The 27178-nt window shown below is 40.6% G+C and overlaps 1 protein-coding gene and 1 long non-coding RNA gene across 4 annotated transcripts in view; one reads left to right on the forward strand and one right to left on the reverse strand.

The window, feature by feature from the left end:
* LOC141987370 (uncharacterized) overlaps nt 1–7030 on the reverse strand; it is a 42719-nt gene extending 35689 nt beyond the window's left edge. Inside the window, exons 1-3 of one of the 2 annotated variants that reach the window (XR_012639511.1) lie at nt 6927–7030; nt 2366–2426; nt 888–2085 (exon numbers count right to left, since the gene is read on the reverse strand). This is a non-coding gene — a long non-coding RNA (uncharacterized LOC141987370). Of the gene's footprint in view, nt 1–887; nt 2086–2365; nt 2427–6926 lie in introns of those variants that run through there. The other variant, XR_012639510.1, reaches the window with a different exon arrangement.
* SREK1 (splicing regulatory glutamic acid and lysine rich protein 1) overlaps nt 6801–27178 on the forward strand; it is a 58013-nt gene continuing 37635 nt past the window's right edge. Inside the window, exons 1-2 of one of the 2 annotated variants that reach the window (XM_074952643.1) lie at nt 6801–7012; nt 22937–23070. In XM_074952643.1, coding sequence (XP_074808744.1) covers nt 6852–7012; nt 22937–23070 — 295 coding nt within the window. In that variant the 5' untranslated portion in view covers nt 6801–6851. The remainder of the gene's footprint in view (nt 7013–22936; nt 23071–27178) is intronic. The other variant, XM_074952644.1, reaches the window with a different exon arrangement.

Here is a 27178-nt window from a genome sequence, read left to right on the forward strand (position 1 = left end):
AAACTTAAAGTATTGGCTTCTGCAGTTAACTCAGTCGTCTTCACCTTCATTTTCCTGTTTGTTCATATTCTGGAAAAGAAAAACAAGCTTTCCTGCTTTTTCAGGTCCCAAACAATTTCTCAATTTGGAATGAATTAGTCCAAAGGAAGAAAATATTCTTTCTACACCGGCAGAAGAAGTTACTGCTGTTAAAAGTGAGATTATCACTTCAACAGTCTCTGAATCCAAGTGCTTAAATGATTTCCACCAGTTCACTGGTGTGACTTTCTTTAAAACATCATCAGCAAACATATGTCTTGAATGGTTCACCCTTAGCTCTGAAGTTTATTATAGTTGGCATTATGGAGGGATGATTGCTGGATGTCCATGTCATAGCCAACTCATCATCTTCAGCAGTTAAAGTTTGACCCTAGTACCAAGGATTGAGAATATTTGCAAAAAAAATGAGCTGGAGATAGTGCTTGTCCCATTCGTTGTTTTAATGCTTGTAATTTAACCGGTTTCAGAGTAGCAGCCGTGTTAGTCTGTATTCGCAAAAAGAAAAAGAGTACTTGTGGCACCTTAGAGACTAACCAATTTTTTTGAGCATACGCTTTCGTGAGTTACAGCGCACTTCACTGGATGCATTCAGTGGAAAATACAGTGAGGAGATTTATATACACACAGAACATGAAAAAATGGGTGTTATCATACACACTGTAAGGAGAGTGATCACTTAAGATGAGCTATTACCAGCAGGAGAGCGGTGGCGGGGGGGAGGGGGAGAAAACCTTTTGTAGTGATAATCAAGGTGGGCCATTTCCAGCAGTTAACAAGAACGTCTGAGGAACGGGGCGGGGGGGGATAATAAATCTCCTCACCGTATTTTCCACTGAATTATTTTCCACTCAAATAAATTGGTTAGTCTCTAAGGTGCCACAAGTACTCCTTTTCTTTTTGTAATTTAACTCTGTCATTGCATATTTCTCTTTTTAAGATCTCACTCAGTTCCTTCCAAATTTCAACAGCATCAGAAATAGAACAGATATTTCCCTGCATTTTGTTCAAGGCTACAGAAATAGGCTTCAGGGTACTAAGCATGTGTTCAACATTTCTCTTAAGCCCAATGTTGAGAACTTTGGCTGTGACACTTCCATCTATTTTTTCACGATTTTGTTCACAAACTGTCGTCAGATTAGGCCAGATCTTGATATAGTGCTCAAAACAGTCTCCTACTGAGTTCCATTGCACGTCTTGTGGGAGTTATCTTAGTTCCTCCCACTTTTTTCAGAGCAGCTGCTGCAAAGTGGTTGTTACGGAAGTATTTTGCAATTTCAACAACATTAGCCTTTATTTCTGGAACACTGAAGTCTTTGGCTAGGAGGTGCATCAAATGAGCACTGCAACCGTATGTTATTAGTTTGGGACTCTCTTCATGCTCTTCTAAATTTCTTATTTTGGATACATTTGCAGCATTGTCTGTGACCAAGCTGCATACTAGACATTTGAATTTTTTTCAGTTTGTTATAGCTTTTACTGCTGCTACTTGTAAATATTCTGCTGTGTGTGAATTTCCTGATGTATCAATTGTTTCTGCAAGGAAGACGTTCCTTTCTTCTGTTGTCACACAAGCACATACAACAGGATCATTGTGGACATTGCTCCAAGACTCAGGTTAACAGTTTTACCCTCTAGACCTTTTGCACACTGCTCAATTTCTCTTTCATACACTTTATCCAGCAATTTGCCTGCAACATCTGCTCTGTTGGGTTGACTGTATCCTGGTCTTAATGACTGAACCATGTTAATGACGTGTGGGTTCTCAATCATACGGAAAGGAGAGTGTGTTGCATAAACAAACTGGGCAATGTTTTCATCAATTACCTCTTTCTGTAATCTGCTGGATCTTATCACAAACTTATCTATGGTTGTTTCTGGATGATGGAGTTTTTTTTCTTTTTGCTACAGGTGATACACTGTAGCTATGTGACATACATGATGTGACTGAAACATGATCATTGGCAGATAACTCTGAAACTATAGAAAATTATGGTGATCTTGAAGGTGGATAGTCTTCAGAATCCTGTATGTTAAGGATGGATTCTCCTAAACAAAATAAGTCAATGCAGTTATTTAATTATTATTACCATACTGCTCATTTAGCATTACTCATTGCATTCACTGACACTCAGTACTACTTTAAAGGTGAAATTGTAAAAGGAAGATCTGCCTCTTTCAGCTATTTATTTTTTAATCACAACTGCATCTAAAATGATAGTACCATAGAGTAACAACTATATTTTTTGCTCAAACATGAGAATTCAAGAATAGTCCAGAAGGAAGACAGGCAGTCCTTAAGAAAGAAGTATGAAATAAAAAAGTTTACCAATCTGAAGATCCTGCATGTTCAGACATGTTCCTTTCGTCATCTTCAACGCAGCTTCCTCCTGAGAAGGAACACTTCTCATGATGTTGTTTCATTTGGGCAACCAGGCCTTACATTTCTTTGTTGCACTGTTTGCATTTTGCACGCATGCCTGTCTTACCCACAGGTACAGGAACTTCATTAAAATATTCACAAACTGGGTCTCTTTTACGGCCTGCTGCCATTATAGGTTTTCCCTTCTAGTGAGAGTATGGTAGATCTCAAATCAATGAAGGTTACACTCAGAAAGACCTCAAGACTTCTGGAATAGGCTGCTCAGACAGTTTCACTTGTTTCTATTACCTGTCCCTCCCTTCTCACATTTATCTCCAGACTTCTCCTTGTCCAGATCTGTTATGCCCCCAACAATCTTCTATTCATTGAACTTTTTGAAACTTTGCACTTTTAGAGAGAGGTAAGGGATTGACTCTGTGTACACAAATTTGCGGTGGGACAATAGGGTTGAGGTCTGTTGTTTCTCACCTGTTTATATATTTATTTCTTTTAAAACATTTTTGCTGTTAACAAGCATGTTATCTCTGGAGAGACAAATCCACAGTTTGAGAACGGCAAAACTAAGCATCTCTGATGGTATCTTCCAGACTGAACACTGAGTCCCAGTGGGTAGATAGAAAGATTAACCTAAATAATCTATACAGAAGCCCCTGGAACCCCATAATATTGGATCCCTAATCCACGAACTATTGGAACTCATTTACAAAACTTTTCTTAAACATTACATGACTATATTGTCCCATACTATAGAATTAATAATCCCTATTCCATGATGAGATATCTTTGAGCTATAATGAATCTTAATTAAAATTATCTTAAAATTGATTTTTTTTTAAATTTAAATCAGATTTTTTTGAGGGGAAAAAAACCTTTTTTTTTTAAATCATTGATTTTTAACCACCCTGGAGAGGTGGTAATCTACTGCATGTGGGTTCAGTAACTCAAGGGACTAACTAAAGTCAAAGGGCCCAATGCAGGCCACAGGTAGACCCATACAGCCCTTCATGAAATCACTGGAAGCTGTGCATGCATGTCTAAGGACAGAGTGAAGCCTAGAATGTCAAGATGAGAATGCAGCTTTGATAAGTTTTTTTTTCTGTAGTATTGAAACTCATATGTTCGTAGAGTGAATATCTGGTCTGTGCATCCACGCCCCTTCTGAAACTCGTAGACTTTTGCTGGCTGGTAACAGCTCGTTGTATACAGTATGTCTTATTGCTTACTTTGAAGTCTCTTGACTGTCCCAGTGCCCAATTCTCAATTTTTTTTTATCCCCGCCCTTCCAGGACTTCAAAAACTCTAAAACAGATAATCTCTCTGACCAGCTACATATACCTCAAAGTGGAGAAATGGCAGGATACAAACCATTTGATCACTGTTTTCTCCTATATAGTCTATCTCTTCATCTTTCTCTCCCTAATGTTCTCTTTCCCTCTCTCACATCAGGCTAGCAGTGAGCAGTAGTGCAGCACTAAATGTCAACAATCATAGCACTACCGCCATATTGTGAACCTCAGAATGATGGTCACTTCTCTCATTTGCATAGGCATCAGGAGTCAGCGCTATGCTGATGCCTTCCGTTGACCCAAAGTCCCTGTCTACACTAGTTTTTAATGATTTGTATCCAATTAGTGACAAGGTTGACTCAAAACATAGCTGTGTCCATATGTACACATTTACTTGTTTAGTAACCATGGCAACTAAATATATGTTCTATCATGGTCCAGAGGCTTAGGCAGCCACAGAGTTGTCCTCATATAACTCATTCAGCACAGTATATTTTGCAGTATAGACAGGACCCTCTGTGTCTGTATAACTGATCTGTCTGGTCAGCTTTTCCTCATAGCTTTCTTTACAGTGGACTGTCTCAGAATACATTATTCCACATGCGGGTGGCACTTCTCTCTAAGTATCATCTCTGTATCTCTCCCTGCTGAGGTACTCTGGGAAAGCTGCCCAGATTTTCCCAGAATGCACAAAAAATAGTTGTATTGTGGGAGATGGTGAACTTTATACTGGTTACAAAACATGGTGGTGGTTGTACTGTGAAGACTGAATGGTCCATCAATAGTTAAATCTGAAGTTGAGTGTGCCCAGTGCAAATGGCTTGAGATTAAGAACTCTTTGACTTTACATATCAACTCCATAAATTCTCTGCAGAGGATATTCCTGGGTGCAAATAAACTTTCGTGTTTAAAACAGGTTAAATACCATTTTTAGTGTTCCTATCCCACTTTTATCTGTATTTACTTTCCTTTTCCCTCTGTAAGTACAGCAAAAACTACGGTAATAACAACCTCTAAGGGGCAACCCCCAGCCTGTTTTAAAGGTCACTTCTAGAAGGAAAGCAATCTTTGCTGGTCACTTAAAATAGGTTCCACTGTAGCCTGTCTCTGAATTACAAATTTGTAATTCCATTATTGCTAAGAGGGTGATCATCACTTTCAAAGGTAACATTTTCTGATTATACCATTTTGAATTTCATCCAAAGATCAGGAAAACATGACCTTTGAAGAAAACACAAATAATTTGTCTTTTGCGAACAAAGAACATGGAATCAACTCCCTGTGATCTCTTTTAGGATACAGCACCAGTGTGCACTCAACAGTTGAGACACAAAGGGAAATAATGAAATAGGCTGCTTGTAGGGAGATTATTTTTCCACAAAGGCAGGAAACAAATTTAACAGTGATACAAAGAAAACTTTGCTGTAGATAAAGGCAAGTAAACTGAAAATCCTCAAACTTGCTGTACATCCCACAGACTCTGTAAGGATTATATGTGAACAGTAGCAGTTATTACTTTCTATTATCATACTAGCCTTTTTTTGTATTTTTTTTTTTCAGGCTAATTATCGCTTAGTTTGGCAGAGCCTTTTGAGTTTAGAATCAGAATCATTTTGTCATCCTATGGTGTGTTATTGAAACCGGCCCTAAGACAAGGCATTCTATGTCTTCTACTTACAATGTAATTGAATTCCTACACTACTATTTTATAGGTTTCAGAGTAACAGCCATGTTAGTCTGTATTCGCAAAAAGAAAAGGAGTACTTGTGGCACCTTAGAGACTAACCAATTTATTTGAGCATAAGCTTTCGTGAGCTACAGCTCACTTCATCGGATGCATATGTGGAAAGTGTAGAAGATCTTTTTATACATACAGAGCATGAAAAAATACCTCCCCCCACCACACTCTCCTGCTGGTAATAGCTTACCTCAAGTGATCACTCTCCTTACAATGTGTATGGTAATCAAGTTGGGCCATTTCCAGCACAAATCCAGGTTCTCTCTCCCCTCCCCCACAAACCCACTCTTGTTAAACCCTGGATTTGTGCTGGAAATGGCCCACCTTGATTATCATACACATTGTAAGGACAGTGGTCACTTTAGATAAGCTATTACTAATAGGAGAGTGGGTTTGTGGGGGGGGGGGGGGGGGAAGAGAGAGAGAGAGAGGAACCGCTTCTGAGGAGAAATGGAAAGAGCCCACTACCAGGAGATCTCCTTACCTAGCACTGTATGAGGTCTAAATTCAGATCCTTGAACCTAAGTGGGAGAATTCCCTAACCACTTGGCTAAAGGCTACAAGGGAGGCTGCTGCTGCTTCTCTCAAAATGGCCAAACCAAAAAGACAGGATCTGAGTGCAACGAACCCTTGTTTCAATGTGATCAAGTATTTTCAACCTTTCATTTTGCCAAAAAAAGGCATTGTTGGTTTGCCTTGACAGACCCTGTGAACAGCTCAGCCTGGGCAATAAACCAAAACTCCACGGGGCCCAGCTCCCCCTTAGACAGGCGACCCTTGCCAACGCGGGTAGCTGGAGGGCCCTTACTCAAAAAGCCAGCGGACCAACTTCTTCACCCTCTGCAGGCGCGTGCTCCGGGGCCGGCGGCTCCCGCCTGGTAACGCCTTCAGCCCCACCCGCCGTCCGAGCGACAAGGGCACCCAAGGAACTGGGCTGGCTGCCACTCCCCGTAACGCCGCCCAAGCCGCTTTTCTCGGCAGCGGCCGCCCCGGTGCGGCCCGCTAGGCCGAGCCCGCGTGGGGTGGTGGCCTCCGTGGGCGGCGCGCAGCACGTGCCCGGTGGGTGACCCGCGGAACAGGCCGGACCCAGGAGGCACGCCCGGCCGGGGCGGCGCAGCAGCCCCCCCGCGGAGCGACCGGCCCTATCTGCAGAGGGAGGGGTCAGCACTAAGCAACTCCTCCCGGGCCTAGCCCTTCCTCGCCACTCGTCTCGACACCTCCCCCACAGGGCTAGGGGAGGCTGGAGCGAGAAAAACCGCCACTGCCACTGAGCACCCGATGTCGAGGCTAGAGCGTCCCCACGCCGGGACTCTCTAACAGGCACCGCACGCTCTTCTCTATGGTTGGGCCCGCCTCCTGAGTCCTTGGCTGCGAGTGCACAGGACGGAGCGGTTGTGTAGGTGCCGCCATGATGAACAGCGGTGGAATCGGGGTGCCGCTCGGCTTCCCCTTGGGCCCTACTTCCGTCATCCAAGTCACCAACCTCTCCTCGGCGGTAACCAGCGAGCAGATGCGGACGCTCTTCGGCTTCCTGGGAGAAATCGAGGAGCTGCGCCTTTATCCCCCGGAGTAAGTGAGGCCTTGCCCGGGCCATAGAGAGGGGGAGGAAGAGAGAGGCCCAGAGAGGCTTGTGGGATGCCGCAGAGGCCATCTTGGTGATGGGAGGCCAGCCCAGCTCCATGGAGATGGAGTCACGTGACCCCATTTATTTGTGCTACTGCCACTCTACGGGAAGGAATGTTGCCCGAAGCTAAGATGGCGGCCGCCGTCCGGGGCCTGGAACCTGCCCCTCCCCCAGCCACAGGGAGAGAGCCGCGGGGTCTCTGTTGTCTCCGATTCAACCCAGAGCGGCCTCTGTAGCCTAGTAACTGGAGTCGGGGCTGCAGGCTCCCCACGCATCAAGTGCCTTGGGCTCAGCGACTGTAGAAAAGTGAAACACAGTCGTCTCCCGCCTGCTGTTCCGGAGAGTGCCTGGCCTGAGACTTCCCTGAGCCCCCTAGTGAGGGAAGTCCCCTCCTCCCTACACCGCCACTCTGGCCCTTGCCCTGAAAACTTCTTCCACTCTGGTCTCTGTCATGAATCCTCCTCCCCCACTCCCACACCCCGTAAGGGGACTCTTCACTGTACCTACTATCGCCAGTGAGGGGAGCCTCCTCCCCAATCTAACCCTGGTCCTAAACCCTTCCCCAGTGAGTGGGGCGGGGGGGAAAGAGCTCGTTTCTTACCCCCTCTCTGGGACTAAACTAAAGCCCGCTCAAATGGGGGAGTCTTCTGTCTACCACCTGGCGCTAAATCTCACTCCAGTGGTGGAGTCTCATCTCTTGTTTATAAAGAATATAAATTCAGAAGTAGTTCCTGGTACTACATCTGTCTCTAAGCCCACCTAGCAGTTTTTGTTTTTTTTTAAAGTGTTGCTCTGTAAAAGGCCCACGCAAAGGGGAAAGTGATTATCACTTTAAACAGTAAAGGAGTACTTGTGGCACCTTAGAGACTAACCAATTTATTTGAGCATAAGCTTTCGTGAGCTACAGCTCACTTCATCGGATGCATACTGTGGAAAGTGTAGAAGATCTTTTTATACACACAAAGCATGAAAAAATACCTCCCGCCACCCCACTCTCCTGCTGGTAATAGCTTACCTAAAGTGATCACTCTCCTTACAATGTGTATGATAATCAAGTTGGGCCATTTCCAGCACAAATCCAGGGTTTAACAAGAGTGGGTTTGTTGGGGGGGGGGGAGAGAAAACCTGGATTTGTGCTGGAAATGGCCCAACTTGATTATCATACACATTGTAAGGAGAGTGATCACTTTAGGTAAGCTATTACCAGCAGGAGAGTGGGGTGGCGGGAGGTTTTTTTTCATGCTTTGTGTGTATAAAAAGATCTTCTACACTTTCCACAGTATGCATCCGATGAAGTGAGCTGTAGCTCATGAAAGCTTATGCTCAAATAAATTGGTTAGTCTCTAAGGTGCCACAAGTACTCCTTTTCTTTTTGCAAATACAGACTAACACGGCTGTTACTCTGAAACTTTAAACAGTGAAACTGGCCTTGCACTAAGTGTTCTGAAATAATTACAGTAAACAAGATTGAAAAAAGAGAAAAATAACCATCTCTTCTAACTGTAAGTCTTGAGTTCTATGTGAATGTGTAACCGCAGTAAGTAAAACATTTTCAGAGATTAGCATGATTGATTTTTTTTTTGATGGTTTAAGTTGAATGTGTCCCTTTTAAATATTTGCTGGGCTCATGAGTAGGACTTCACAGAGCAAACAGGAAAAGGGAGAAGGCACTTTTTCCAGATGACATATCTGTCCTTTGAAACTGAAAGTGTGTGTATCACTGAACGTTTGAAAGCTATAAATAGGGATAAAGGGGGGAGGAAGAGGGGAAATAAGGATTCTTCCAACGAAATAATTTGGACTAGGAAATTTCTGAAAGGACAAAATGCAGGAGGTAGTCTGTTTTAAAACAAAAATATGTGCTTCTTTAATAATTATCTGTAGGTTCGTGAAATTATTTTTATCTGTTACCAAGCTATATTAGACGGTGACAGTTTGAATGAGGAATGTTTAAAAAAAAATCCAAAATGAGATTTAAGATCTTATTGATATACGTACAGTACAATCTTCTATACCCACAAGGAGAGACTTAAAATAGCCTTAACATAGCACTTATATGCTATATTTTATTTTAAAAGTGCTCTACAGATATATGCTAATTAATTTGCTAATTAATAATTAGTTCTTCCAAATGTATGGTTGGATATAGCGGTTGATCTCATTTATTATTGTTGTAAGATTTTAACAAAGTGGATGCTCCTTTCACACCACAGAGAAATCTGTTTATGCAATATATAGTATATATTTAAAACTTAAGATTTGCTGTGGTATTGGATTTCAGTTGAATTTAATTTACATGTACATATTAAAAGGATTTAAAGCTCAGCTATGGTGGATCTATTCTATATTCAGAAATGTTGTAGGATAGTGGATATATTCCCATTTTTCTTTAATTTTGTTTTAGATTTTATTTTATTTGAACCACTTTTAAAATTAAAAAAAAATTACATAATCTAGTGCCAAATGGTACTGGAGTTCCAAAACTTGACATGGTTTGTAATTAATATTTTAGATAAAACTGAGGATTTTAACTAATTTATCTTGTGAACCAACAAAAACATACTTATTGTTTACAATTAAAATAAATTAAAAGTAGGCTTTCTACACACAGCAGTAATTTGAAAAGCACTTTTTTAAACATTAAAACAAGCACAAGGAATAAAATATATATGCATTAGTAGCAAAAACCTATTTAGGAAAAAGTCCTTTCTGTTAACAAAATGACAGAAACAAATGTCAGACAGGAATTCAGTACAGAATGTTGAGAATACTTTTCTGCTTTCTTTTTGTTACATATTTATTGGGTTTAGATTTTAGAATGGAAGTACATTTCCAAGAATCTTCCTCAAAGCTTTAAGAACAAAAAAGTGCACACTATGAATAGTAAAGGGTCACTGTTAAGCAGTTTGAGTTCAAAACAGAATAATATTTTAATATTTTTTAAAAATTTAAAAATTTTGCTGTAGCAATTTCAGTGGCAGTGTGGCAGCATGGTACTGCACCCGAGAAGAAGAAAGTGAAATTTTCTCAAAAAAGTGAAGCTGATTATTTTGTCTTCAGTTTCCAAGTAAAATAAATCTAAGAGAAATGATGATTTAAAAAAAATTAGATTTTAAAATATCTGGTTTCAGTTGTCTGAGCTATTGGTGCATAGATGAAAAAATAACTTTTTTTTAAAAAAAAAAAAAGTTTCATTGTTTTAACTTGACAGTGCCCTTTTGAACTCCCATACTTTCAGATGGAATTCACAATATCGGTTATCTTAGAGATCACCTGTCCACTATGTGGCAATTAAGATCTTCAGGATCACTCTTGTTTGTAGTTCGTGGAATTGTGTTATGTCCAGCAACAGTGATAGGGCATTCTCAGTTAAGGGGCTTACTTTTGGAATAAACTGTCTCTGACATGCCAGAGCCCAGATTTGATGACTTTTAGGAAACAACTCTCTTTTCAGTTAGACCGCCAAGTGAATGGCATAATTCAGTGCATAGAATAAGTGAACCCTAGGTTCTACCACGAATAGGAACTCTTAAGTGACACATATTTAGATAAATTTTTTGAAGTGCTGTTTCACGCTGAAAAGTGACAGTTTAAAAATGGGTCTGGGGGTTTCTATTATTATTTTTATTATGGTAGCGCCTAGAGGCCCTACTTGAGATCAGGACCCTGTTGTACTAGGCACTGTAGAAACACATAGTAAATGACAGTCCCTATTCCAAAGAGCTCACGACCTAACTAGACAACACAGAAAAGGGGTACGAGTAAGGGAGAATTATTATCCCCATTTTCTGGATGAAGAAATGAGGCAGAGAGACAGATTAAGTAATGTGCTCAAGATATCTCAGTAATACTCATTTTCTGTCATTGAAACCATATTGAATGTTTAGTTTGCAAATAAAAAATATTTTAATGTCCAGATTTAACAAATTAAATCTCAACTCCGAGAGTCAACCTGGGTTTTTTCCCATGTATGCATCCTCTCCAGTAATAGTTTCTGCAGGATAAATTAGGGCTAAAGAGGTGCTTCTGTAATCCCATTGCCTTTAACGGGTTTGCACATATGAAATTGATTTTAATTTCTGTTTCAGTTCTACTGGTGATGCACGAGAATTGCTATAATCCATCTCTCTCACTCTCAGCTGTGGAAGCTATACAGTGCTAATAGTAATAAAATTCAATACAAGTTAATTTTAAATCGCAGTCTTGCAGTTGGATCCGTGCAGACACAAGGGTCCACCTGTGAAGATCTTATTACAGGATTGATGTTGTGATCTCTCGAGCCTCAATTCTGCAAGATTGTTGTTGGGTGTTTTGTGTGTGTGCGTGGAAGGTGCAGCAGCCTTCATATATGGACAGAGCATGTAAAGGTCTATCTGCATACAAGAAGTTACATGATTGGAGCTCAAAGTAAATATGATTCCTAACATGAATCAGGAGCAGATGAGTTGAATAAGAAAGTATAGAGTATAATTCTGTTTTAATGGTTGTCAGGCACCCAGATGTCTCAGCAATGGATACCATATAAAAGTACCTAAATAACATTAAGTACAGCAAAACCCCAATTTTCTAATCAGGAATCAAAATATTATGGCCTCTTCCAGATGATTAAATGTTTATTATTAAATACAATTATAAAGTAAATCCCCCCCCCCCCCCCATCATTTTTGGTCATAGAGGCTCAACTTAAATGTATGCCTTTGTCAAGGTTCCTTCCCCACTCTGAACTCTAGGGTACGGATGTGGGTACCTGCATGAAAACCTCCTAAGCTTACTTTTACCAGCTTAGGTTAAAACTTCCCCAAGGTACAAACTATTTTACCCTTTGCCCTTGGACTTTTGCTGCCACCACCAAACGTCTAACGCTGGTAATATTATTATTAGGAAAGAGTTCGTTTGGAAACGTCTTTTCCCCGCCAAAATCCTCCCAAATCTTACCCCCTTTTTTCTGGGGAAGGTTTGATAAAAATCCTCACCAATTTGCATAAGTGACCACAGACCCAAACCCTTGGATCTTAAGAACAATGAAAAAAGCATTCAGTTTCTTAAAAGAAGAATTTTAATTGAAGAAAAAGTAAAAAGAATCACCTCTGTAAAATCAGGATGGTAAATACCTTACAGGGTAATCCGATTCAAAACATAGAGAATTCCTCTAGCAAAACCTTAAGTTACAAAAAGACACAAACAGAAATATCCATTCCATTCAGCACAGCTTATTTTCTCAGCCATTTAAACAAACAGAATCTAACGCATATCTAGCTAGATTACTTACTAAGTTCTAAGACTCCATTCCTGTTCTGTCCCCGGCAAAAGCATCACACAGACAGACAGAGAGGCTTTGTTTCTCCCTCCCCCCAGCTTTTGAAAGTATCTCCTCATTGGTCATTTTGGTCAGGTGCCAGCAAGGTTATCCTAGCTTCTTAACCCTTTACAGGTGAAAGGGTTTTTCCTCTGGCCAGGAGGGATTTTAAAAGTGTTTACTCTTCCCTTTATATTTATGACAACCTCAAATTAAAAAACATAGTAAGAGAACAAAAAATGTGCCACTGTGGCTAAACAACAAAGTAAAAGAAGCAGTGAGAGGCAAAAGGGTATCCTTTAAAAAGTGGAAGTTAAATCCTAGTGAGGAAAATAGAAAGGCACGTGAACTCTGGCAAATGAAGTGTAAAAATATAACAGGAAGGCCAAAAAAGAATTTGAAGAACAGCTAGCCAAAGACTCAAAAAGTAACAGCAAAAAAATTAAGTACATCAGAAGCAGGAAGCCTGTTAAACAACCAGTGGGGCTACTGGACACTGGAGATAATAAAGGAGCACTCCAGGACAGTAAGGCCATTGCGGATAAGCTAAATGAATTCTTCGCATCGGTTTTCACGGCTGAGAATGTAAGAGAGATTCCCAAACCTGAGCCATTCTTTTCAAGTGACAGATCTGAGGAACTGTCCCAGATTAAGGTGTCACTAGAGGAGGTTTTGGAACAAAATGATAAATTAAACAGTAATAAGTCACCAGGACCAGATGGTATTCACCAAGAGTTCTGAAGGAGCTCATATGTGAAATTGCAGAACTACTGCTATAGTCTGTAACCTATCATTTAAATCGGCCTCTCTACCAAATGACTGGAGGATAGCTAATGTGTTGCCAATTTTAAAAAAGGGCTCCAGAGGTGATCCCAGCAATTATGATAAGCCTGACTTCAATACCGGGCAAACTGTTGTAAAGAACAAAATTTTCAGACACATAGATGAACATAATCTATAGGGAAAGAGTACACATGGTTTTTGTAGAGGGAAATCATGCCTCACCAATCTATTAGAATTCTTTGAGGGGGTCAACAAGCATGTGGACAAAGGGGATCCAGTGGATTTAGTGTACATAGGTTTTCAGAAAGCCTTTGACAAGGTCCCTCACCAAGGGCTCTTAAGCAAAGAAAGCTGTCATGGGATAAGAGGGAAGGTTCTCTCATTGATTAGTAACTGGTTAAAAGATAGGAAACAAAGGGTAGGAATAAATGGTCAGTTTTCAGAATGGAGAGAGGTAAATAGTGGTGTCCTCCAGTGGTCTATACTGGGACCAGTCCTATTCAACATATTCATAAATGATCTGGGAAAAGGGGTAAAGAGTAAGTGGCAAAATTTGTAGATGATACAAAACTACTCAAGATAGTTAAGTCCGAGGCAGACTGCCAAGAGCTACAAAAGGATCTCTCAAAACTGGGTGACTGGGCAACAAAATGGCAGATGAAATTCAATGTTGATAAATGCAAAGTAATGCACACTGGAAAACATAATCCCAACTACACATATAAAATGATGGGGTCTAAATTAGCTGTCACCACTCAAGAAAGAGATCTTGGAGTCATTGTGGATAGTTCTCTGAAAATATCCACTCAAAGTGCAGTGGCAGTCAAAAAAGCTAACAGAATGTTGGGAACTATTAAGAAAGGGATAGATAGTAAGAAAATATCATATTGCATCTATGTAAATCCATGGTACACCCACATCTTGAATGCTGCATACAGATGTGGTTGCCCCATCTCAAAAAATATATATAACAACTGGAAAAGGTTCAGAGAAGGGCAACAAAAAATGATTAAGGAGCTGGAACAGCTTCCATATGAGCAGAGATTAATAAGACTGGGACGTTTCAGTTTGGAAAAGAGAGGACTAAAGGGGGATATGATTGAGGTCTATAAAATCGTGACTGGTGTGGAAAAAGTAAATAAGGAAGTGTTATTCACTCCTTCTCATAACATAAGAACTAGGGGTCACCAAATGCAATCAATAGGCAGCAGGTTTAAAACAAACAAAAGGAAGCATTTTTTTCACACAACGGTCAGTCAACCTGTGTATCTCTTTGCCAGAGGACGTTGTGAAGGGCAAGACTATAACACGGTTCAAAAAAGAACTAGATAAGTTCATGAAGGATAGCTCCATCAATCGCTATTAGCCAGGATGGGAAGGGATGGTGTCCCTAGTCTCTGTTTGCCAGAAGCTGGGAATGGATGACGGGATGGATCACTGGATGGTTACCTGTTCTGATCCTTCCCTCTGGAGCACTTGGCATTGGCCACTGTCAGAAGACAGGATACTGGGCTAGATAGACCTTTAATCTGACCCAGTATGGCCACTCTTATGTTCTTATGTCATCCTTATATTTTCTCTTTGCACAGTACAATCCATCATATCTTTAGTCCAATCTTTAAATTAAAGTAAGTGTTACATATACATATTTAAATCTCTCAAAGTTACAATGCTATTCTTGTGTGATACTAATTTTGGTTATCTTTTGGTTGTTTTTAGCTTACAGAAAAATATGGAGTGTGGTTTAAAAAAAAAAAAAAGAGAGAGAGAAAAATGGGTCTATAACTATTATCCCATAATATTGCTATGAAGTGAATGGAAAGAATTAAGTTTTAACCCATTTTCCACCAGGAAGCACAATGAAAAGTTTGTAGGGGAGAACTCCTTACTGCTTGACAGAAGTCTTTAATTTTTTCCATTCTTTCAGGAAATGATCATTATATAATAGTTTCAGTTTCTTTCCAACAATATAGCCCCTTTGCAGTGCTATGATGGTAGAAGAAGGATGCCCTGGTTGTAGGAGAATTGGTGTCACAGAACCCAGCATAAGTGGCTGTGGACCACCCTACTCCCAACTTCCCTGTATAAGGAGGACAAGGGCTTGGTTGGAATATCTGGCACTGTCCAGCTGGCATCTGGTCATTGTAGCAGTGTCACAGCTTTGCTATAGTTAAGCTTAAAACCAGCTTTCTGTTTAAAGCTTGACTGTTCTGAGTGCTCTGAAATCTACAGGTTAGTTGGATTGCCTTGAAATTTGGTGTGCAACATGGGGTATGACTAGTGACCCAATGTTGGGGCCATTTGATCAACAGCTTCCTGAGATACAGCCTCGGGGATCAGAGGAGGCTTTTCTTAAAGTGGACAGATTTTGGCAGTCTGTTTTTGCTCACAGGTACAAATCAAACCAGGACTTAGATCATTGCATACGGGTCTCAAGTGCTTGTGGATTACTCCAACAGAGTGCATGGCACCCACCAGCCCTTAGGGGGAAATCAAATTAAAACGTCATTTGAAAGAAATGTTGCTTCTCCTGTTAGTCATGCAAAAGCTCACAAACCAGTTCATACACCTGATGGATTATATTGAGCATGTGTGGACAGAGGAATAAACAGAATTGTTAGTCTTTAAAGTTTCACACCAGCAATATAAGCAGTAGTCCTTTGAACATGACCCATTCTGCCAGCATCTGGCCTGGTGTACACCTAAAACTTAGGTCAACCTAGCTTTATCTCTCAGGGCTGTGAAAAATTTCACGCCCTGTGAGATGCAGTTAGGTCGACCTGACCCCCACTATAGATGCAGCTAGTCAACCTCGCTACCACCTCTCAAGAGTGTGTATGTACTACAGCAACAAAAAAAAACCCCACTTCCATTGCTGTAGCAAGTGTCTACTACAGCAGCGTAGTTGCAGCTCTGCCATTGTAGTGTTTAAAGTGTAGACATACCATTGGTTCAAGTCACATCTTGTGCAGCAATGTGGAAAAGATTGGGTGGCATATTGCAGAAATCTCTGAGTAAGGCTTTTCTAGATTTTATTTATATAATCAAAGTATTTTCGTTTAAAAAATAAATATGTGAATGCTTGCTGGCAAGGGAGTAGAGGAATTGGGGGAATAAGGGTAAGATGAAGGTTTGGAAGTGCAAGAAGAGGTGAATAAACGGGGATGGGTAATACGTGCTGTGAGAGTGGTGGGGGCTCTGGGGAGGTACACATGGGGGGGAGTGGCAGAAGGGCTGGGAAAAACGGATATAGGTGACTGTTGACCTCACATTTTCCCCTTCTGTATATGTACCAGGATCTGGGTGGTCTGAACCCCTCTCTCTACCTCTCATGTGAGCTGGGATCTGGGAGTCTGCTCCCCAGGGGGCACTGTCTGTCCCCTGTGTGTGCCAGCACTCGGCCTCTGAGAGTAAATATATTTATAATTTTCCTTTTAACGTCATCCATGGACGATTTTTTGTGTATGTATATTCCGCATACCAGGGCTTCTTGTGCTAATAGACTGTTTATGGGTCCTACCATCTCCTTCAGTCCAAGACTGTGACTCTTCTTTTTTAATGCCTGTACTGGAGACAGTTCATACCCGTCCACAAGACCCAAAGGCTTGCTCACACACAGCAGACTGGCTGTCAGCACTCCTCCCTTACCCACTGAACTCCCTGCTTTTAAGCATTGGTAGCAGTAAGAAGAATCTTTTAACCTCATTCCATCATCTGCATTAGGGGACCAAATGGCTTCAGGGGCTTTACTTCCCAAACAGAACCATCCACTACCTTCCTTCGCTCTGTTTGTTTCCTCCTGCATTATCATGAGAGAGCAAGCCACAGGCTAAGAGGTCCCTATGTGAGGAGTCTCCCAGAAAATACAGAGGAGAAGCTCTGCCAGACTTGGTCCCAACCCATTGTTGCTTTGCTACAGCTCAGTGTTTTGGATGGCTTTTAGGAACCTCTGCATTCCCCTGCAGCAACTGAGATTCCTCTGGAGACACCACTGCAAAATCTGTTCAGTCCTCTTTAGCTCTTGAGTCTCACCAAACCAGACAATTCATACCAATCAAGACTCTTTGGGGTAAATCTGAAAAGCTACCTGATCCCTTGCTCCAGTCCACCTCTGAAGGGTATCTGGTCCCATCCTAACCTCTTAAGTAGGTAAATGAGTCACTTGGCAAAAAATTGAATATTTTTTTCCCCAAGAGAAAGATCTGGGCTCTTAGGGACGTGTCCTTGTTCTTTCTCTCCACCTACATTTCAGATGATGGCTAGCCTGCTGAGCTGAAGACCCCTCTGACAGCAAGCTAGGTCCTCTAAGGTAATACAAGAATATCTTCCTTATGAGTGTGACTATACCCCCACAAAAGACAAAAGTAAACCCTAAAAGCCAAAAATCTCACAGTTTGGGTGAGCAATGCTTTCCAGATCCTAAACTCCTTCCTTGAATTCTAGCTCTTCTCCTGAAGAATTGGTTTTGGATTGCAATAACTCTGAACCAGAGAAGCTGGAGTCTCTCTTTCTCTTAGCTGTTTGTGACAATAGGGAAGAAGGCAGTATCCCATAGAGTAAATATGCATGTGCAGGCTAAAGCAGATACATAAAATTAAATCAGAATTCACCTTCTTTCTTCCTTTTAAGAAGTCATTTGGGAAACTCCTGACAAAGGATGAGGCTCAGTCAAAAAGTTCTTCAATTCTTCAACTTCTTCATCTTCCTTAAAGTTGATGCAGTATTGACATCCCTGGCAAAGACTGTGGTAACTCCTGCTAAGGGGAATTTCTTCCTAACTTCTCGTCAACAGACTAGGTGATAGAAGAAACCCTTAGAAAGAACTTTGAAACTTCTTCATTAACTCTTAAAGCCTCACAGGCAACCATGTCAGAGCCACAATTTTCAGGTGGGACATCTTAAGCAGTTTCAACTCTCAGAACTATGACAAATACAATTAATAGATTCATACATTGTAAGGCCAGAAGAGACTATTGTGATCATCTAGTCTGACTTCCTGTATAACACAGGCCATAGAACTTCCCAAAATAATTCCTAGAGCATATCTTTTAGGAAAATATCCACTGTTGTTTTAAAAATTGTCGGATGGAGAATCTTGGTAAATTACTCTCACCATTAAAAATTTATGCCTTATTTCCAGTCTGAATTTATCTAACTTCAGCTTTCATATCCACACTCCCCCACCCCCTGCCTTTCAGAATTCCTGTGCTTCCCTGCGGAAAACGACAGGGAAGCAAAGGGAAGCTGCACGGTGTCAGGGGGGGGATGACCGTGCGTGAAGTTTTTGGGGCGGATTGCCCCCCCGCCACCAACAAAGGAGAGGCATGGTGAAGTACACAGGGTTATGTGCCACTGTTTCCCCCCCCCCCCCCCCCCCCCCCCAATTTCTGCAAGCACAGAGCTGGCCAACTGAATGCTGCTTTCTAGTGCCAGTCATGCTTTCCTTCTGTGTGCTGGGAGCCTTCCTGTTTTCTATCCAACAGTGAGTGCCCACGGTGGGGTTGGGTAAGGGGGAGGTGGGGGAAATGAGGGAAGAAAAGGTGGTAAGAAGAGGCAGTGGGGAAGGAAGGAGAGTGGAATGGGGGGCAGGGGGATGGAGAAGGGGATAGGGGAATTACAGGGTGGGAAGCGGGAGCCCATCATGCAGCATCCCCTAGGCAGTAAGTGGGGCTCCCCTGTTAAGCAGGCCCATCAAACCCTCACCCTGACAAGCCCTACCCCTCTACACTTAGACTCTTGTGATGAGCCCCCCACACCCAGACCCCGACCCTACTGATCCCCAAGCAGCTGCACCTGGATTCCCACCCCATCAAGCTCCACTCCCCCAGCACCTGGACTCACCCCCTCCCCCCCCCGGACTGAACCCTCCACACCACCCCTGCTGAGCCTCAATCACCTTCACCTGGATCCCCTGCAGAGTCCCATTGCCGCTGCACTTGGAACCACCCCAACAAGCCCTTGTGCATCCAGATCTCCCACCGAGCCACATGCACCCAGATTGCCCCACACAGAAGCCTCTCACCCCATACCTGGATCTCCTCACACTAAGCCCCTCCACACTTGGATCCTGCTGGGCTGAGCTTGCCCACCCACACCTTGTGCACCTGGCACAGAGGGGCAGGCCCGGCCTGCAGTGTCTGGGTCAGGTGCAGCCTCACTGCCGAGTCCCTGCCCCAGGGTAGGTGAGGGCTTCAGGGTGATCTCCCACCTCAGTGCAGTCAGTGGCCTGTGCTCCCCACTGCCATGCTGGAACCACATTTTATTTATTGACTAACATTTGCAGAATTTTAAAATACTGTGTTCAGAACTTTTAATTTTTTGGCACAGAATTCTCCATAAACCCATGTTGATTTGCATTAATTACGTTATCTTCCTTTAGTTTTTTTATTAATCAAGTTCCATATCAATCGTTCCATTATCTTGTTCAGGATCAATGTCAGGCTGACAGGACTATAATTACCTGGGTAATCCTTTTACCCTTTTTAAAAATCAGTATAATGTTACCTTTCTTCTGATCTTTTTGAACTTTTCCAGTGTTCTGAGGCTTATTGAATGCTCCTCAGCAGGCTCCTCAGCCTGCTCTTTTAAAACTCTTGGATGCAAGTTATCGGGATGTGCTGACTTTAAAATGTCTAAATGGTTGAATTGCCTTCTCTGTCAGCTTTCCACCACTCTTCTAATAAGAATGATTCAGAAGATAAAAAAGGAGGTGGCAGTGGTCATGGGTCAAATAGTCCATTGTACTCAGATCTAGTAGAAGATTGCATGGAGCTTTCTTGGACATCATCTTATCTAGAAGCTTGCTTATGCATTCCAGTCGAAACTACATGAACCTAACAGTTTGGTGTTAGCAGCAAACCCTAAACCAGTGGTTCCCAAACTTGTTCCACCGCTTGTGCAGGGAACGCCCCTGGCGGGCCAGGCCGGTTTGTTTACCTGCCATGTCCGCAGGTTCGGCCGATTGCAGCTCCCAGTGGCCGCGGTTCGCTGCTCCAGGCCAATGGGAGCTGCTGGAAGCGGCGGTCAGTACGTCCCTTGGCCTGCACTGCTTCCAGCAGCTCCCATTGGCCTGAAGCAGCGAACTGCGGCCACTGGGAGCTGCGATCGGCCGAACCTGCGGACATGGCAGGTAAACGAACGGCCTGGCCCCCCAGGGGCTTTCCCTGCACAAGCGGCGGAACAAGTTTGGGAACCACTGCCCTAAACAGAATAAGAGAGTCCTCTAGAGCAGTAAAGACTCTCTTATCATCGTGCAAGCTTTCCACTCTCTTAAGCTATGCAAGTGTTTAGACAGAATTCTGCAACTGGTGTCAAGATAGAAAGATCAGTCTTTTGAAAATGAAGGAGTTCAAGATCATCTGGATTTTTTCTTAGCAAAAATGTCAAACATCTCGCCTACAGGCCAGATCTGACCTACTTGATTTATTTATTTAGCAACATGGCATATTCAGAGTCTGCTGAATCTAAAGCTTTTAAAAAAAAACAAAAAAAACAAAAAACCCAACCCCCCCCAAAAAACAGTAAATCTGTAGTCCTTAGGGGTTCAAAGTTAGCCTTTTAAATGTGAAACAAGAATAAATTGATTTTTCTTATCAATTTCATTCCTTCCTTAAATGCCTGGGCAACCCAAATCCTCCATAGTCAGGTGGATACATATTGTGTCACAGAAGCTTACTCAGCTGCAGATAAACCAGTTCCAATAGAGCTCAGAGCCCACTCCACATGTTTCTCTGTGTATACCATTCTGCTTAGGGGTGTGCATTTTTCACACTCTCTGAGCAGCATAGTTATGCTGGCCTAATTATCTCATGTAGACCAGGCCTACATTGCTCCACAGGAGCATCCTTTTGTGGGAAGGTGAATCCAAGAAGTGGTTCCAAAGTAGCATAATGCTGCTAATTTTAGGGAAAAAGGGGAAACATTCTTTTTTCTGTTCTCCTAATCTCTCACTCGCCTATTTTTTTTTTCTTTCCTCTTGCTGTGTCCCAAATGCCTCTGACTTGGGGAGACGTCAGATCCAGAATGGCAAACTTTTTACCTAATGATTATCTTTCTGGAAATGACACTCTCCACTCCAGTCTACTCATGCTCTGAAATTTAAGTGTCCTTGGGTTGCTATGCAATGATTCTTCAGGTTCATTTACGTAGTTAATATGGTGAAATAAACTTCTCAACAGAAATGCCTTATGTTCAGCTAATTAGGATTTAGTAATTGTACACAGTTCTGGAAGTACTCAACTGGAGTGAGGACTTAAGTGGTGTAAGCAATCTCAGATGCTTCATGGAAGGTCTGAACTGTTTTCAGTATTTGCAGGAAGAGAGCCGCTGCTTAAATATATCTGACAGGGGTAGAGGCCAGTCTCAGAAAGGAAATAATCAAATAGCAAATTTTCCATTGTTGGCTGCTTTATTAAAAGTCATTATCACATGAGCTTCTTCTGGGATTTGCTGTATGCAATTCACAAATCACAATAATATCCCATTTTGTGCCTGTTCTTAGTCTTTTAAAACCTCCAACATACTACTAATCTACATTTGACATGAGGAATATAAAGTAAATATTTGTACAATGGATACAAACCCTGTTCAGAGAACATTTCTGAAAGATTTATTTTAAAATTATTTTAACTGATTTCATTGTGCATAGTTAGGCTTAAAGGATTATATTTTTTTATCAGTAAATGTCGATTTCACCCTTGGCATGCAAATATTTTCCTCAGTAACAATAAAAATTTACAGCTAAGCAAAGTTAGAAAAATGCTGCTTGAGAATTTATTAGAGTTTGATTTAAGAATATTTACTTTGTCAATATCAATGTTAAAATATACAATTTGGTTTTTTATTACTAAAGTTTTATCTTTTTGAATATTAGCATCTACTAAAATTAAATACGTATTGTCCAACCACCCCATAATTTCCCCCCAACTGGGAAAATTTTAATAGATTAAAATTAAAAAAGCTTAAATATTAACATTAACATTATCCCTCAAAATTGTTTTTTAAAAACAATAATTTTTGCCAAGCCTATGCATAGTATATGATACGCAGATATGAACTTGACTGGTCAAGACTATGGTATTTAGAAGAAATAAGGCTAAAACCTTGATTAACAGGGTGTCTAATGAATATGCTGACAAATATTTCTTGTTTTCTGTGTTTCACGTTAATCTGATCTGTGAGTTTTTTTCATGACAAGGTTATTACATACTTCAATGCACCATGCTAAAGTAGCAGATAGAGCCCTTCTTTCCACCAGTGAGCTAAGGCCAATTTTCCTGCCATTGGAGAACATTTTTTTATTAACAAGAATGAACAGGGCTTGGTCTAATTGAGGGCATAGACAAGAAAGTCAATTAATATGTGCTGCTGTCTGGAGGACCCACTACAAATGACTCAATTTTGTGCTTTAGAGTAAGTGAACAAAGGCTATTTGGGAAAAGAAAGATTAAATGTTCTCCATTTATTTGACAAGTGTGCTATAGTTCAGTTTACATTATTTATGATTTTTGGATTATACTGATAAATGTTCTATAGCAGGTTCTCTAAAGGCACTAGTGCCTTGTTAATAGAAGACCTCATAGCTACACTCTGCCACTACTAAATCCTTTCTAAGAGGAAGATAGTACCATTTTTGTGTGTGTGTATGGATGAGAAATAAGTGATTCAGTTAATTTCTGCTAAAGATGTCTCCCTGTGAATGTATATAAGTAAACTAAAAAAGGCTTTTGGGGAAAACTAAAATCTGTGTTTTCATTACACTAATTGATTTTTTTTCCTTTTTATTTTGCAGCAACGCTCCTCTTGCTTTTTCATCCAAAGTATGTTATATTAAGTTTCGTGAATCATCAAGTGTTGGTGTGGCCCAGCATCTAACTAACACCGTTTTTATTGATAGAGCTCTGATAGTCGTACCCTGTGCAGAAGGTTGGTATTTCAGACATTCTTCTTTCATGTTGGTCTTTGTCCTGTATATTGATTGCCTTTAGTTTTCCTAAAAACTGGCAAGTAACTGATGCTCTTGTTTTTATTTTTTCCCCTCATCTTTTTGAAAGCAAAATTTTAGATTTGAAGAAGGTAAAAAGAATAAACTATTAATAAAAGAAGTAAAAATATGTTGGCTATGCTTTTAAACATCTTTTGTATACATTTAGCTGTAACTATGCGTGAGCAAAATTAATAACTTAATTTAAATTAGTAGTTTTATTCTGGTTTTCCATACTTGTATAAGAAAATACTTGAAAAAACTTTATAAAATAAGATTGCTCTCCTCCAGTCTGATCCACATGGGCAAACCCTCATGCCTATCCAGAGTCTACATTGACATCAGTGTGCTCCTGCAGAGGTGAGGGAGTCTCCCTGCACAGATCAGATTGCAGTTCAGGGCCTAACTGTGCTTTGGTTTGTTGTTGTTGTTTTTAAAAAGTTTAGTAATCCTTTTAGTAGACTTCTTAAATTATAACATCAATTAAGCTGCAACTTAGTTCGGGCCCAGATTTTTAAAGGCATATATAGGAATTGCTGCACTCAGCATTGCAATACCTAACTAGTTTAGAAATCCGTCTCTTTTTCTAGTGAGATTTAGGCACTTTGGAGCCTAAATCCTTCAGAAAATGAGACTGAGACTTCTAAATGAGTTAGGCATTGTAGTGCTGAGTGCAGCAATGCCTATATGCATTTTAAAATCTGAGCCTTAAGCTAATTTTTAGATAGATTATTTAATCAAATCTATCAAGACATCTTCAGAACTGGACTGTCATCAGGAATTCCAGTTCTAATGTTAAGTACACACATGACTAAGTATTTTGTCAATTTGGGTTTCTCCAGTAGAAATATTTTCAATGTTTATGGTTCCATTTACTACTTGAATATAAAATGTTTGAGTTACTAGTTAAGCGCTTTGCAAATTGTGGTCTTGATACTGCAGTCTGATGCACATAGGCAGATCCCTGCACATAGGAAGAGCCCCATTGACTTCATTGGGATGCCATTTGGCATTTAGGCCAGGTCTACACTTAAAATTTAGATCAACATAGCTACTTTGCTCAGAGGTTTGAAAAATCCACACTTGTAAGCACCATAGCTATGCTGGCCTAATCCACTGTGAAGATGCAGTTAGGTTCCATCAATCTAGCAACTGCCACTCAGGGAGATGGATTACCTATAGTGACAGGTAAAACTCATTCCATCGCTGTAGGAATAGTGTCTACATTATGGCACTACAGCAGCATAGGCATAGTGCCATAGCTATGTGCTTTAGTGACTATAGTATAGATAAGCTCCAAGTGTCCGTCCACATAGATCAGATTGTAGGATCTGGGCCATAAGTCCATAGAAATCATTTTCTTAAACCAATGGAATGCAGCCATCTTTAGGTGTGCATACCCGCTGTCTTACCTTGCACAGGAAATCAGAGTGAGCTAATGATAATCTGCAAAGCTAATAAATCTGTTGAATTCCACCACTAACCAAATAGTTAGTTAATAAATCTTAATTGATCTTTTAAAAAAAATACTGTTTGGCTCCACAAAGTCTATTTTTGGCTTCTTTGGGTTTGTTAACAGTATCCCCAGAAAGCCTTATTTTGGCACAGCAGACATACCAAGACTTGTTGCTTGAGTACTGTGCCTACAGAATGATCCGTCCTGGGATGTCTGTAGCAAACTCAACAGAGCAAGCAGACTTTCATGGATCCTTGAAAATATTTCTTTTAAAGGTTATTTAAATCTTATTTATGTGCTAACTACACCCACAACCATGTTCATTTGGGCATAGAGCACATATTGCTGAGCTTCATGGAGTATAGGTTTTGATTTTTTACATTTACCTTTAAGTCAGGGAGAAAAGAATAATACTGTATCCAATTGAAACTGCAAAAGGAATTCAGGTAGGCAGAATATATCTGATGAGAGTTGATACACTTGAAAAGGTCCCACAAGATCATTCAGGAGGATGATCGGGAACAATTTTAGTTTTTATGTCTCATCTAGAAGACTCAAACACTGGTTCAGTACTGCCAGAGAGGGAAGATTGCTTCCTAATGAATCAACACCACTTCTTGGGTTTTCCTGGTGATGGGGTCACAGTTTGAGGTGGCATGGCAGCAGGCAGGTAAAGGTGAATTTTTCTGTGTCTCTTGGTGATATCTAATAATGGAGGAAGAATACAACAAAAGTTATGAGAACACATTTTTTACCTCCCCAATCATGTTCAACCCATTTCATAGCTGACAGAGGCAATCTGAAAGTAGGACTATTATTGTATAGCAGTTTGTTTACAAGTCACTGTGGACTCTACAGGAAAATACGGAGCTTGTGTACAGCTAACTGAACATATGATTGGGTTGTGGGACAAACCCACTTGAAAATTTCACACTGTGTAAATATGCTGTTCCTATGCAACTTTATTACAGAACCATTCATGTTGGTTTGAAAATACTATCTGTATTGACGATAGTTTAACTTTCCAAGGAAATGTGTGTTGATATATATGGCTCTGGAGAACACAGTGCAATATTTGGTGATATAGCTGTAAACGTGATTGGTAAGGTATACTATGGGCTGCTAAAGCAGTAACAGCCGTGTTCTACTGTCAAGTTTAAATTCTGCCGTTGGCCAAAAGTGCCATTACTGAAAGGCTTGGTGTACAGAAATAAAGCTTGATGGGATAGAAAAGAGAAAAGGGTACAGAAAGCTTGGTTTAAAAAAACAAACAAATTTAGAATGCCTTTCAACAGTGCAACCTCAGTAGTGAGTGATGAAGGAACCCCTAAGCATTGAAAATAATGTTCATTTTATAACGTTCACATATGTACTTCACCATTGCTACTTTATTAACCAAAAATGTTATTTTAAATGAAGTAAAATTTCATTGCACTGTCAAAATGTTACCCTTTCCTTTGTTTGTGCATCACAGGTTTTCTTTTTTTGTTTGTTTGTTTGTTTGTTTGTTTGTTTTGTTTGTTTTAAATGTTATACCTTTAGAAAGCAAAGGTTGAAACATAACAAAGATGTTGCCCTAACCATCATTCTAAACTTTATGTCCACATTTTCTGGTAGATGGATTTTGACTATTAATTTGGTTTTGTATGTTTTCTCTGTGTGATATTTGTGCATTATTAGATGACTAGACTGGCCAAGGCAGACCTGTTACACTTGCCTGAGTTAGGCATTGTTTGCCATGCCACTAAACCTGCCGTCAAGTGAAACCTTCGTGGGGGGAAATGAGATCGAAGTCTGGCCCGCTGAAGATGGACGCCCTGTCTCTGTTTTTATTTTTTATTTTGCTTTTCTTTCTTTTCTTTTTATTTTGTCCCTTTTTTTGTTTTGTTTTTTGTTTTTGCTGAATCTCTTTCACTTCTACTTGTGAACTGGTTCTTCAATTCTGTAAAAATGGTGTTTCTTAAAGGGTTGAATGATGTGTCATTTTAAAGTAGACTTTCTGAAGCTGTTTATGAGGGTGGTGGATGGTATATATACTGAGTGTTGAATTAGGTCAGCTAAATTCTCTGTTGTAAACTAGGGATAAACACTGCCTTAGAGATATGTTTTAGCATCTTAATTCAGCTATGACAGGCAGATCAATATATGATGTCTGAAGACTAAAATAGTGATAAAGATATTTCAGCTCTCAGATGTGTGTGTTCCTCCTTAGACCATATTTTCAAAAGTACATGTCTCTGAAAAAGCCAGTGAAACTTTCTTTCTTATTACTTCTTTCTTAAGAATCTAGCTTTTCCGAACAAAGTCATGGATTTTAATCAGTCTCTTTCCCACGATCAGAAGCAGTTTCATTTTAAGCTGTATAACCAGCACAGCACAAGGTTTTTGTATTAATTTTTAATATGAAGAAGTTAAGATATCTATTTTGGAATGACTCTTAAGAAAATTCTGAACATTCTAGAATTTTTATTCACTGTGGGTGAAATTCTAACTCCATTGATGTTAACGGAGGTTTAGCCACTGACTTCAGTGGGGTCGGGATTTCATGTATTACTTTTCTTTAAGAAAAACCTTTACCACACGTTGGTGTAAAT

The sequence above is a fragment of the Natator depressus genome, chromosome 5 (assembly GCF_965152275.1).
Source record: "Natator depressus isolate rNatDep1 chromosome 5, rNatDep2.hap1, whole genome shotgun sequence".
Lineage (NCBI taxonomy): Eukaryota > Metazoa > Chordata > Testudines > Cheloniidae > Natator > Natator depressus.